Raw genomic sequence first — 13,931 nt, forward strand, 5'->3', positions numbered from 1 at the left:
GTGTCTGTCCTAAAGTTGAGTTTGGTTCCCTTACAGTCCAAAGCTCTGCTGTTGATTCATTGTATTTCTGCACTTCATACAACTTGCAGTTTCACCAAATGTTTGGATTGAAAACCTCACCAATGGATTTGATCGTCCCTCCTCAAAGGGTTGTGTTGTCTGCAAAACTGTTCACTTTGCTGAAACGTGCAAGTTGGATCTGAGTGTTGATGATTCTTTCTTTTCCTTTTTCACTGCGTGGCAGTGTTGTCCTGTCCTCGCCGTCGGCCTCTGAGTCTCTAAGTCCAGGTGCCTCAGTGTCTCTGTGCTGTTTGCATGCTTGCTTTTTCAACCATGTTTGTCTTCAAAAGTAGTACCGACAAAACCAAGAAGACGGTTCAAATCCCAGACGCCAACGGCTGAACACTTATTTTTGCCAGCAGTACAACAATCTATGCCTGTAGTCTGTACATTGTTGGAGAATACATGTTAAAATGGTTTGAATGGTAACTGAGATTCTATACGAGAGTCTCACCATTTTCCCGTCTTTCCCCTTAAAGCGTCTTTTAGATTTTTATTTTTAACATTTTCACAAACTGATCTTTTCTTTTTTACAGGATCTTGACTTTTCCAGCGGAGGCGCGTTGCCTCATTTATGCATCCAAACGCGTCACAAAACACGGTCTGGTTCCTGTTGGGATGAGGAAGTGCTTTTAGCCGTCGGATTAGAGTAAATCTGATCTGGTCTCATCGCTGGTTTTCACATTGAAGAAGCAGCAAGCATGCACACAGAGACTCACTTCCTGAAAAAAAGCGTGTCACTCATTCCCCACACCAGCAAACGTGCAGAATGTAGGTTTTTCCAAAAACAGCACTGCCCTGCAGAAACCACATTTATCTGTGACCTTTTGTTGTCTCTGTGAAAAGGATTCCACTCTGCACAGTTTCTTTTTTCATTTGGTTTAATCTGCAATTGTCTAGATCCTTTTGTTCAACTACATTGAAAAAAATAAAATATAGTTTTTTAAAGTTAGCAGCTTAAGCCTCAGATCTGCTGAAACGCAGGTTTATTTAGTAAAATAATAAAGTACTGTAATAGCAAAATAAATGTGCAATAATTGCATAAACCAGAGAAACAAAGCAGACTTCAATCATAAACTCGTGTCTTAGTGGTAAATTAGCAGCAGCGGATGGATTTCTGTATTATAGAGTCTTTATCAGGAGATGTTAAGGCTACTTACACATTTAAAAAAAATCCCTTTTTGCCTTTGGATGGACTTATTTTCCTTTTTCCAGCATCCAAACCGTTAAATGATGAAAGGCTAAAAATGGATTGAACTTTTTTTGGGGGAAAATGCGTACTTTCCATTTGTGGTTGTGAAGTGTTTCAGGTTTCTGCAAGACAGTGAAACCCCTACAGCACAGCCTGAAGGAGAGGTTGACTGATGACTCTTCAGATCGTCAACACGCGGATTTGTTTTGGGAATGCTCGGCTTCAAAAACGTTGGGACACTTGGAAACCAATTTGGAATCACTATTAGGTTGTGTTTCTTCAGTTGGTAACACTCTAGAGTGAACAAGTCTGGTTCACTTTACTGATGCTTGTGTTTCATCTGCTTCGTTTGTCTTTCTGACTGTGACCCTTTTTGACCCTTCAGGGTCTCTTTTAATTCTGAAGATTCAGTTTTTGCTGCATATTTGCATGAAGCCCTTTTCTATTTGAGGCAAAATTTAGTTTTATTTCTTATTTCCTTTTATTTGTACATTTTCCTCCATTTCAGAGCCAGTGGAAGAGGGGGAACGTGAAGGGCGTGTAAGAAGAGTGTGGCGGTGGCGGTGGGTGGGTCACAGAGTTACACAAAAAACGCGGAACAGAAGTTCCCTGATATTCACCCTACTCGCTAAAGGCTGTGTCACGCTGCACTGCTCTGTACATTTTATGCATATTGCACGGAGGAAAACTAGTCTTACAGTAAAATACTTGGGAAAAGTGAAAATGTTTTGCAGATGCATTACGAATGAACCACGCTAAAGCCAGGGAAGGTGTATGACTAAAAGAACACGTAAACCTGCACTTCATTGAATTTCTTCACTTTGACATTCAGACATTCAGAGCTTCTCTTTCGGCTTTTCCCATCAGGGGTCGCCACAGTAAACTTGGCAATGTTTTACGCCGGATGCCCTTCCTGACGCAACCCTCTCAAAGCAACCGGGCTTGGGACCGGCACAGAAGTAGAGAAGGGAACAGGGAGCAGCCCGCAGTCGAACCCTGGTTTCACGGACGGAAGGCGCCGCAAACCAGCACGAGTTAAACTGGCTACATTCAGAGCATTGAGCATAAACCACATGTGCTTCAGGACCATGGTCAGCTCCCGCCGCGGATGCTTTGTTTTAATCAAGCGGTTGATTCTCCGGGTCCACACCGGTTCTGTCAGCTGCTAGGGACGGACGTGCGTGAGAGATTGGTCGATTTATACTTTCTGTCAACCATTAACCTTTTACTTTCGTAATTTGGACGCGATTTGTGCACCGAATACACGATATAAAAGTTACACGTCAGTGGAACGTGCGTGAAAAGCCCGTTAGACATATGTAGAACGGTCGTGGAAAGACACGGATTTGTGTACGCATCTCGCAAAAATTCACACACAACCGCGTAATCCTAAACAAACCAACACTTTTGAACAGCTCAAAACCGAATTCACATAAAGACCCGTCATCGGCTCGCCGGACATCTGCGCACATCGGCGAATGCATTGACGATTCATATCATGCATGGATCCCGAAAAACTAAAATTTCATATGCGGACGATGCCAAAATATAATTTTTTTAATTCTATTTGGAAAACCATGTCAGGTGAAGGTGCTGAACTGCCCTTAATTACCACTTTTCTGAAATGGTTTGGGAAAATGTCCTTTTTGTCCCAACGTTTTTGAAAAGGTAACCTAGTGATAATCAACAGCTGGAGTTTTATCAAAGGCTATCCGTCAACCTCTGCAAAGGCTTGTTACAGAGTCTTCCAGCCTCTGGGGTTTCTGACTTTTGCCCTCTGGAGGAGGTAAGTTCATGTGGGGCAAAGAAATTTGAGTGAAATTTCTTTCCTGGCTAAATGCCATTCAGTGTCCATCACAAAGGTGTGTTAACACACACACACACGTTAGGAAAACACATATATTTGACTAATATATGTGAACGCTGTGCTTGTCTTGTGTTCAGAAACAGCAAATGTGAATTTTCTTTTAGAGGCCCAACAAGTGACCATTTGGCCAAACTTTGGCCCAATAGAAAACCCTCCAAAGGAACGCCAAGCCGTTTCCTTCTCACGGTGTGGCAGCTGGAAGCATCCATGTCGAAGTGACTGGATGCGGCTGCGTTGATTTGGTTTGCCATAGAAAGGCTGGAGCCGCAGGACATTTGAATGAATTCAAGACACTGAAATGGACGAGGCCATCATCAGGTGTTGTCTGGGTTCACCTGACCATGCTGTCGGTAACTGCCATCAAACATACCCAGACTGTGGTTAGTAGTGGTGGATGTGATTCACACTAACCAAGACTGTGTTAAGATGTTTGTTTTAACCCCATCCTGTTTACACCTGTTGGTCTCATGTGAGGACCTCAAAGGGCAGAGAATCCATGTGTGAGACAGAAAGAGTCACTGCTGTCATATTTAAACATCTTATTCTGAAAGGAAGCATGACTTTATTTCAGTTGTTTCCATGCCTGACCTAAGAACATCAACATGGCTGTGTGATGTTAAGAGGGTCAGCGCATCTGTTTTTGTGCTGTTGTTGGAGCTAAAACCGTGTTTTCACGTGACAGCAGTGAGGCAAAGAAACCGTCTTTTCCCAGCAGCCTTTGCTGACTCTTTGTCTGTGTGTGTGTGTGTGTGTGTGTGTGCACGCAGGATGGAGCCAACTGGCCGCCATGCACTGTGTGATGCTTCCTGATCTTCTTGGCCTGGACAAGTTCAGACCACCTCTGCTTGAGATGTTGGCGCGGCGCTGGCAGGACCGCTGTCTGGAGGTACGCTCTTCTTCCCCCTGGACCGCCAGCCAGAGCCTCTTTCTACGCTTTGGAGGGATTTCTGGGGAAAAAAAAACACTCAAAGAAATGAACCTCACCGCGGATTTGCACTTTATTAAAACAACCAGCTAAGTCCATTCAGGGGATTTTAGCAGTGCTGCAGTGTAGTGAAAATGAGAACCATGCTAGGGTTTGCGGTCGAATTAGGATCAGCTTGAACGAATGAAAAACCAGATTTGAATCTAAATAAAAAACTTGTTTTAAACTTGAAAGTTCACACAACAAACTGTAAATGAAATTTTACATTTGAAACTTGAATGTGAAAAAACTTTATTTGAAGCTGTTGCCAAATGAAAATAATTGTTCCTGTTTGGTTTTTTATACTTTTTTTTCCGTTTCCAACGAGCACAAAGCCCCCCCCCCCACAGTAAACTGAAAGACAAGAAAAAACTAAACTTGAAAATCCCAAACAGCAACTGTTTCATTTGGTCATTTTTCTCATTTAAGTTTCAGAATTCCAATTTTTAAAATAAATTTTCAATATTTCTTTGATTTTTTTAATTTATATTTTTTAAATTTGCCATTTTACTTTTTAAATCTACAATAATTCCTGTGAGGAAACTGGATTTTCTAGAAAGGACTGTATTAATAAAAAAATATTAGGTTGGTTCGTTTCCCTTCAGTTTCCAGCACACAGAAATGAATGAATGAGACTCAGAGACAGTTACTTAGCTTCAGTGAAGATTTACTCCGCACAAAACAGCACAGATTTGTACGCAGGGTTACAGACAGAGGAACAGGATCACTAGGTCTGAACAAAGACACTCAGAAAAGGGCTTGGTATATATACCTGGCATTTACATATTCAGAAGATGGTCTGTGGATCTATGGTGTGAAAAACCCACCCACATGCTGTTGCAGGCTGGATACTTGAAGGTCATAAAGCTTCAAGTGTCAGATCTCTCTGATGTTCCCACAGACATTTGCCAGAGCACAAACACCAGAACACACAAAAAGTAAAAAGGGAGGATGAGGAGAAACTGTGAGGACAATAGCTTGGTTGTGCTGTCTTAGGATGCAATATAATTTTAAGATGATAATACATGCTCGGTGAATTAAGTTTAAACCATTAGTGTAATAAAAGGTGTAGGTAAATGTAATAATAGTAAAAAGGGAGTTTCTAACTATTCTATTTCTAATTATTCCTAACAATTCCTTGTTTACTTCAAAGTGTAAAACTGTTTTTAGCTTTTCTTTTTTTCTTTTTAAAATGTCTTTGACTTCAAGCTGAGCCTCATTTGACCCCGTAGGGGTTCCAGTCTGTCAGAAGGATCACTCTGGCTTCTTTTGGGGTTTCAGGTTCGAGAAGCTGCACAAGCTCTTCTGCTGGCTGAGCTGAGGAGGGTCGGCCAGTCGGGACGCAAGGACACGATTGACATGTGGGCTCCTTACCTGCCTCAGTACGTGGATGCTGTCAGCTCCCGTGAGTATTTGCCAAAAAGCAGGAATTTGTTGTATGAGACATTCAGAATGTCTTTATGGTAGCACCCAGTTGTGTGTTGGGGTCATTTAAGACAACAAGTGAACATTTAGGCTAAAAGGTGATGGGAGAAGAAGAAATGAATGCATGAATTTGTGTAAGTGAGGTAGAAAAGGACTGAACTGTGATGGTTGGAGGACCAGGTCAGAGCATTTCCTAGATCTCAGTAGTCTGTAGCGATCCGTCTCTGACGCTTTGTTCAAGAAGGAACCGTGGTCAACCGGCCACATGCTCAAAGGCTTAGGGATCCTCTGTGGAGCCAAAGCTAGCTTGTCTGGTCTGATCTAACAGCTGGAACTTCAGAAAAAATACATTTTAATTAATTTATTTGTATAATGAGCAGAAAATAAGCATTTACAGTGGGACAGATATTATTTATTTAGTCAGCCACCAATTTGGAAAGTTCTCCCACTTAAAATTCATTCACTAGGTCCCCCGTGTGGTTCTGGGATCTTTGCTCACCGTTCTTGTGATCATTCTGACCCTACGGGGTGAGATCTTGGGGGGAGCCCCAGATGGAGGGAGATTCTCAGTGGTCTTGGACGTCTTCCATGTTCTAAGAATTGCCCCCACAGGTGATTTCTTCACACCAAGCTGCTCACCTGTTGCAGATTCAGTCTTCCAGTCTGGTGCAGGTCAACAATTTGGTTTCTGGTGTCCTTAGACAGCTCTTTGGTCATTTTGGAGTGTGACTGTTTGAGGTTGTGGACAGGTGTCTTTCTATAGATAACCAGTTCAAACAGGTGACATTAATACAGGTCACCAGTGGAGGACAGAGGATCCTCTACAGAGGAAGGTTCAGGTCTGTGAGAGACAGAAGTCCTGCTTGTTTGTTGACGACCAAATACTTATTTTCCACCATCATTTACAAAGAAATTCTTCTTTGTGTGTGTGTGTGTGTGTTGGGGGGGCAGCAGGCGCAGCAGCACACAGACGCATGGTGTTGTTTATCTTTTGCCCCCCTGTCTGTTTCTGCCTGCTTCTCTGGACATGTTCCTCGGTGTCTCTCATCTGGCTATAGATAGACCTGCTGATGGGAAGAAAGGTGAATCTCCACCTTCTTTTACTAGAAATGGCCGTCTAAAACGCTGCGCGCATGTGCTCGGGAGTCACCCTGTGGTTGCTGAGGATGCTGGGGATTCATCAGGGGAGCGGTTGCTATGGTAACCAGCACCGGCCAGTGTTGTGTTACCACAGCAGTACCACAGGCGGGGAAGGTGGAGGAGTGATGGACCGGCGACCTCGGGGGACAAGTGGGGCTTGGAGGGGGAGGGAGCAGAGGGATTGAGAGAGATGCAGAGATCGAGGGAGGTGAAAGGGTCACTGAATTTGATCTGTGTGCTGCACAGCAGTACTGGAACAGGCAGTAAGATGATTCCTGCTGGTCCTGGAAAGCCTGGAATATCACGGAAAAGTGTCGCTTCGAGTACTCGGAACAAGGCCCTAAAACTCCCGCTGATCTGAGATCTGCCTCTGACGCTAAAACACACACATTTCCCCATGAATCATGGGTAAGCTGTGTTTTTCAACCTCTTTTGAGCCAAGGCACACTTTCTCCTTGACAAAAATCCCGCGGCACACCAGCATCCAAAAATGAAAAAAGGAGAAACTCCTAGTCTGTATTGATGAACAGTCCCTCCATGATCTCACGTACATTTTTGTGATAATTGTGGCAGAAAAAGCTGGAAGCTGCAGCTGTTTTTTCTAAAAGTTGTAATAAAAGTAAAGTTAATTTTCAGTAATAATTTTCTACTAAATTATTTGACATTTTACCCTGTTAAGAGAAAAACAACTAAGTTTATTAACATGCAATTTAAATGACCTGACAAAAAAACAAATATATTATTTCTAAATAGTGTTTTATTAAAATATTTTTGAAGTGTTGGTGCAAAGACAACTGTAATTTTTCAACAATTATATGATCACAATATGTTTGATACATTTTACACAAAAAACTGTTATATTCAGGTTTTCTGTAGCTACACAAAAAGTGAACAAAAATGTTTTATTTCTTTTTAGATGATTAAATTGTTTCAATTCAGTTTAATTGTGTCTGTTTCACCTTCATCCTGTATCTTAAATGTTGTTCTTACTTCTTCTTAAGTTTAGCATCTAAAATAATCCAGACGTTCCTAGAAAAGTGTTTCAGTTAGAAAGATGACTTGGACCAAACTCTGGGATGTTTGGCTGTTGAGAAACACAAACCTGGAAGGAGAACTAAACTGTTGACCTCTGACCTCTGATTTCATCAAGAAGATTGAAAAACTGGTTGATGTGTTCGTTGTTGTTTCAAGCCGTTTAACAGGAAGACTCATTGTACGCTGAGACGTTGTCATTTAACCCAATGCATCATGGGAGATGTAGTGATGGCAGACAGACTCTCTTCTCTGAGCTTCGTGGTTTTGTTCACTTGTTCCACGGTCTGACACCGGATTCTGTGGAAAGCTACACCGCTAAAGACGAGCTGTAGCTGGTATTTTTGATGGAACTGAGAGACTTTATGAGCAGAATCAGAACAAGGAAGTGAAATCTTTACCACTTCTGATTGGTCAGACTGATGACGTGTGATTAAGACTCCAAGAATGATTGGTGGAGACAGTTAAAGGGGCGGGACTTTTCCAAAAACAGAGCTTAAGCTGCGGCTAAATCGCGGGACCGTCATTCTGATCAAAATGGCTTTAAAAGAATCAAATAAACACAAAGAAAAAAGTATTTAATGATCTTTCATATTCCTAACTACTCAGTGTTTTATCAGGACCTGTTTGGATGAACACAGAGCTGATATCCTGGAGATGGAAAATGTTTTTACATCAGTGAATGGGTATTTCCCACAGCACACTAGTGTGGTGGCACACTGGTTGAAAAACACTGATCTAAGCTCTGCTCTAAAGGATGATTAATATTTCCGTTATAAGTGTAGCTTCTTAGATTTCCCTTATAAAGAGCAAATGGCAGATTAGGAAAAACATGTCATGTGGAAAAACACAGCAGGGGGCAGATGACTTGATGAGGTGCCATATTTGATCAGGAGTTTTTCCTCAAAGCTGGGCAAAGACCACCGTCTCATAGGAACGTTAGAAAAGCCCACTTTACAGCGGCCTCGTGAACACATTTTAGATGATCACAATTATTAATCACGAATAGTTGTTTTGAACGTGTTGCTGAAGGTGTTGTAGAGGCTTTGAAGGCTCTTTTTAGGAGCATGCGGTTGTCACTCCGTGATGTCTGCAGGTGGTTCAGTCCGCTTCAATTATTTTCCAGTTTATGTAAAGCAGGGGTGGGCCATTCCGGTCCTCGAGGGCCAGTGTCCCTGACCCCAAGACTGTGTCATCAACAGAGTTGTGCAGAGCTTGGTGATGACGATGGTTGATTAAAATCAGGTGTGTTGAAACAGGGAATTATCTAAAAGCTGCAGGACATCGGCCCTTGAGGACCGGAGTTGGCCACCCCTGTTGTAAAGCGAGCTCAATGGGCTGTTGTGATGTAAAAGTACTCTAAAGCCTCGTTTTCACTGAGTGGTACGGTTCGGTCCAGTTTGGAATGGTCCAGGAAATTCGGATCATGCAGCAGCTCATTTTTTCCTGCTGGGCTAGTGGTTCTTCGTAGACTCAAAGCTTTTAATGTAGTTTGAGAGAAGACTGAAGGCGGTGAAGAGGAATACAGTCGCTTTCTTGGTGCTGTGTCATAATGACCTTCAGCCAATCAACGGGTTTCAACAGTAGCCCCGCCCTAACCGGGCCATTGTAGGTCCATTTTTCTATGGACCTACAACCAATGGGCCCAAAAAATGGTACGGTTTGGTTCCTTTTTTTTTTTAAATGGAAACCATCAAAATACCGTACCGGACCGTACCACTCGGTGGAAACGAGGCTTTCCACACACACACCAACACACACACACAGACACCGGTCATGATGGCGGCTGACCTTTCAGCTCTTTGCGGCTGTTTAAGGGCTTCTACACAAAGCCAGTAAGAGCAGCTGACCTGCTCTCAGAAGATGAGAGGAAACCCAACAACTGCGTCTTCGTCTCCGTGGACCAGCTACCTTCAAAGGCGTTCCTAACAATGCAGGCTGGAAGCATGGTGACGGGGCTAATGGAGGCCTGCTCGCATGGAGCCGTTTGTTGGTGAGCAGCTGCTGGGAGCACTGACCACATCTAGAAACAAAGACTGCCAACGCTGCTGCTTCTCACACAATAAAACCCGACCCGTGGGGCTGGGGGGGTGAGCGTGGATGTCCCGCTGCAGGCCGGGAGTTGGGTCGGCTGGATGGAGGCGACTCCCATGGCCACTTGATGAAACCAGGACCCGCAGCATGGTAACCTCTCAGCCATGCTTGGTCACCCCCAGTTGGATGGGTCACAGTGAGCATGTGCGAAGCAGCTCCTGCTTTGATCAGGGAGCAGCTCTGGTCTCTCTGTCCCGCTTCGTCTCATCAGCCTGCTGTTGCAAAGGCCTCCCTCCATTTTTCTGCTTCCTCTTTTTTATCCAGATTCCTTCACTTCACTTTTGATTCTTTTTTGTTGTCGATTTGTGTCCAAAACAGAACGAAGGGCACCTGGCTGCAGACAAGATGGCGCCCAGACATCATTAGCCAAAAACAGAAATTCTACAAGGCTGTGTCCGAATTCCCGCCCTAACTACAAAAATAATATATAGTGCGGCACTATGTAGTGCCCTGAATTTTAAAAGCAATTCAGACACCATGCTCACTACTTTTCTTTTTCTTCTTTTTTCTTTTTTTGAAACGGCAGATATGACGTCTTTGATTTTACGAATTTAAATTCTAATTAAAATGAGCATTTTGCCCCAATTGTTTATGAGTCCGCTGTCTTCTGAAGATACAAACGTTGATGGTTTATTAAAATAATACATTTGAATATGTAACCGGATCACTTCTGCGTTGTGTTTAGGAAGTCAAAAGATCTCGGGACACATCAGCACCCTTGGAGACCACCTCCGTTTATTGCGTATCTGGCAATTTTCCAAAAAGAAAATAGAAATTACGGTGTTAGCATCCCGTATTAGCTCCTCTCCCGCTGGACAGTAAAACAAAAAGGGCCCGCTAACACATACCTGGCAATTTTCCAAAAAGAAAATAGAAATTACGGTGTTAGCATCCCGTATTAGCTCCTACATGAGGGTGAGAGGTAGAGGGAGCACAGAACATGAACGGGAAATTCTTATTCTGAAATAAACAGTTAACATCTACAAAGGTTTTTATGTTTTTCATAACAGATTCCAAATAATAACAGTATATGGCACAATAATTAACATAAAATGAGGATTCATATGGCTAACATTACAGGACACCCACCTCTCCCGCTGGACAGTAAAACAAAAAGGAGAGAGGGAAAGAAAGCGCCAACCTTATAAAGAGAAAACCACGAAGAAGAACACATTAAGGAGGGGCTACAAAACCCAACACAGAATACAAGGGGGGAAAGAAACTTAGAGACAGTCAATATTTTGTGTAATTAAAATGAACAGATCACGTCCTGTTACACTCACCCCCTTAGAATTACACAAAATACAAATATATTTACAAAAGCATACGTGACTTTGGTCTGAGGAATCAATAAACTGAGCCAAACAAATCAGCAACATGCTACATAATGAAAGGTTAGAGACCTGAGATGTGCTAGAGTCATAGCACTCCCAAAAATAAAAACTCCAGACATTATAAGGTGCCTTTTACACCTTAACGTTTAGCTACACAAAATACAGATTTCCAGGTTCCCTTACTAAAAAAGAAAAGCATCCAAGAAAAACAAATAAAAATACAAGGAATTCTGTCAAACACGAGTTTTTCATGCATTCAGAAAACCTATGCATGTAAAAAAAAACTTTATGTTTCATACGTCCAAAAGTATTTCTATCTGAGCCATAGAGTCAATAAGCCAGCAAACTGGTTTAATAACCCTCCCAAATCTAGTTGTCGGTTGCTCTACGATATGCGGCTCTGAAGGACATGAAATAGGGTGGACTGAATCATCACAAGATTGCACTCCAGGTGATGTGACATTGTCAGGCACAGATGTGGGGAATTGTCTGACCCACTCTGATGTACGGTCATCAGCAGACTCACTAGGCCAGGTCAGAGACTCAGCCAAAGAAGATTCAACTGTTCCAGCCTCCGCATCCACAACCGATAATGCTGCGCCCTCTTGAGCAGTGTTTGCAGTTTCACTGACAGAGCAGGATGCATTGTTATCTATATCAACCATCAATGGTAAGAAGTTGATGTCAAGAAGGAGATTCCGGTGCACCACTCGCTCATTTCCATGGGCATCCCTGATCCTGTAAATGTGAATTGCGGGTTTAGACGCTACAACTGTGTAGATGATGGGTTCCCATCTATCTGATAGTTTCCGTCTGCCTCTGGCATTTTTATTTGCAACCAGCACCCGATCACCTGGAGAAAGAGGCAGACCCTTCACTCTCTTGTTATATTGGTCAGACTGATGTTTTTGCTCCTTTGCAATATTGCGCTGTGCATGAAGCATCGCCGAACGCAGGTCGTCAACAAGTGTTTTGACATAAACATTGTAGTCACAAATGTTGTCGTCCTTTAGAACACTTTTAAACATGTGGTCGACTGGTAGCCTTGGGACTCTACCAAACATTAGATAGAAAGGAGCAAAACCTGTGGTCTCATGGCTGGTGCAGTTATAAACAAATGTCAGAGTCTGAATCATCTGTGGCCATTTTTGCTTTGATCTTGGAGGAAGAGACCTCAACATGCTCCCCAGAGTGCGATTGAATCTCTCTGTCGTCCCATTACCCATAGGGTGATAAGGTGAAGTGCGAGACTTAGAAACACCGCTCAACTGAAGGAGTTCTGTCATAAGTTCACTCTCAAAATTGGCCACCTGATCTGAGTGAATACGTTCTGGAAAACCATAAATGCAAAAGAAGCAGTGCCACAACTTCTTGGCAACACACTTAGCAGTTTGATTTTGACATGGAAAAGCATGTGCAAGCTTTGTGAAATGATCGGTAATAACGAGAACATCCAGTGATTTATTGTTGTGGTCTTCTGCTGACCAGAAGTCAATGCACACAAGTTCTAGTGGAGCACTGGTCTTAATGCTCTCTAAAGGGGCTCTTACTGAAGGTTCTGGGGTCTTACTGAGGACACACCTGTGGCAGTTCCTGACATGCCCTCGCACATCCTTCTCCATGTCATGCCAGAAAAACCGCTGACGGGCAAGTGATAATGTTCGTGGCTGTCCTTGGTGACCTGCATCGTCATGAACACCGCGCAACACTGCAGCTATTAAAGAACCAGGGACGACAAACTGGAACCTCTTCTTTTTTGTTATTGCATCTTTTGTCACTCTGTAGAGAATACCATTTAGAAAGGCAAGTTTTTCCCATTGCTTGAGTAGTTTCAATGTTTGTCGGCTCTCATTACAACGTTCTCGCCTTGATGGGCGCTGCTTACGTTCAACATAGAAAGACACCCTTGAAACAACAGGATCCTGTTCTTGTCTAGAACGTAAGTCGGCAAGGTCAAAGACAGTGGAGATGTTCAGGTCTGTTTTTTCAAGTGTTGTCAAAGGGTTAGCCAGATATGTTGCACGCTGCCTGGAAGCAGAATCCCAATCAATCAGAGAAGTCAAAACAGACGAAACGTCCTCTTGTGACATGGACATGTCGGCATTGTTGGCAACAGACAAACTGTCTAACAGCTGTGTTTGACAGGTTAAATGAAATGAATCTTGCACTACATCACCATTCATTTCACAGACCTGTTCCAAAAGCTCAGAATATGGCTCTGCCAAAATGCGCTGTGCTAATGGGGTCACAAAGGGAGTTCTGCTCAAAGCATCTGCCACTACATTCTGTTTCCCAGGAATGTATTTGATGTCAAAAGAGTATGGGGCAAGTTTAGAGACCCAGCGCTGCTCACAAGCATCAAGTTTGGGCTTAGTGAGGATGTAAGTTAGTGGATTGTTATCAGTCCAAACTGTAAAGCTATGACCTTTTAGCCAGTGGGAAAACTTATCACACACTGCCCACTTCAATGCCAAAAACTCAAGTCTGTGTGCAGGATATTTGGTCTGACTGCGACTGAGGGACTTGCTGGCAAAGGCTACAGGCCTAGCTTTCAATTCACCAGGTGGAACTTGGGATAAAACAGCACCCAACCCATCCATAGATGTGTCAGTTGAGAGAATGAAGGGGACTCAAAATCCGGGTGGGACAACATCACACAGTTCAGTAGCGCAGTTTTAAGCCCCTCAAATGCTCTCTCACAAGCAGGTGTCCAATCTTGAGGGGTGAGTGTACGATAGGTTCCAGCTTTGCCACGCCCCTTTGCTTTTCTCTTTTGTCCTGCTGTCAAAGCATAAAGAGGTTTCGCAATACGTGAGCAACCAG

At 43.2% G+C, this 13,931-nt stretch overlaps 1 protein-coding gene across 5 annotated transcripts in view; it reads left to right on the forward strand.

Annotated features, from left to right (window-relative positions):
• wdr7 (WD repeat domain 7) overlaps nt 1-13,931 on the forward strand; it is a 104,008-nt gene that overhangs the window by 37,927 nt on the left and 52,150 nt on the right. For all 5 annotated transcript variants that reach the window (XM_023961066.2, XM_023961069.2, XM_023961068.2 and 2 more), the window contains 2 exons: nt 3,887-4,005; nt 5,365-5,488. In XM_023961066.2, the coding sequence (XP_023816834.1) occupies nt 3,887-4,005; nt 5,365-5,488 (243 nt within the window). The remainder of the gene's footprint in view (nt 1-3,886; nt 4,006-5,364; nt 5,489-13,931) is intronic.

The sequence above is a fragment of the Oryzias latipes genome, chromosome 12 (genome assembly GCF_053564925.1).
Source record: "Oryzias latipes strain Hd-rR chromosome 12, Olatipes_Hd-rR_3.1".
Classification (NCBI taxonomy): domain Eukaryota; kingdom Metazoa; phylum Chordata; class Actinopteri; order Beloniformes; family Adrianichthyidae; genus Oryzias; species Oryzias latipes.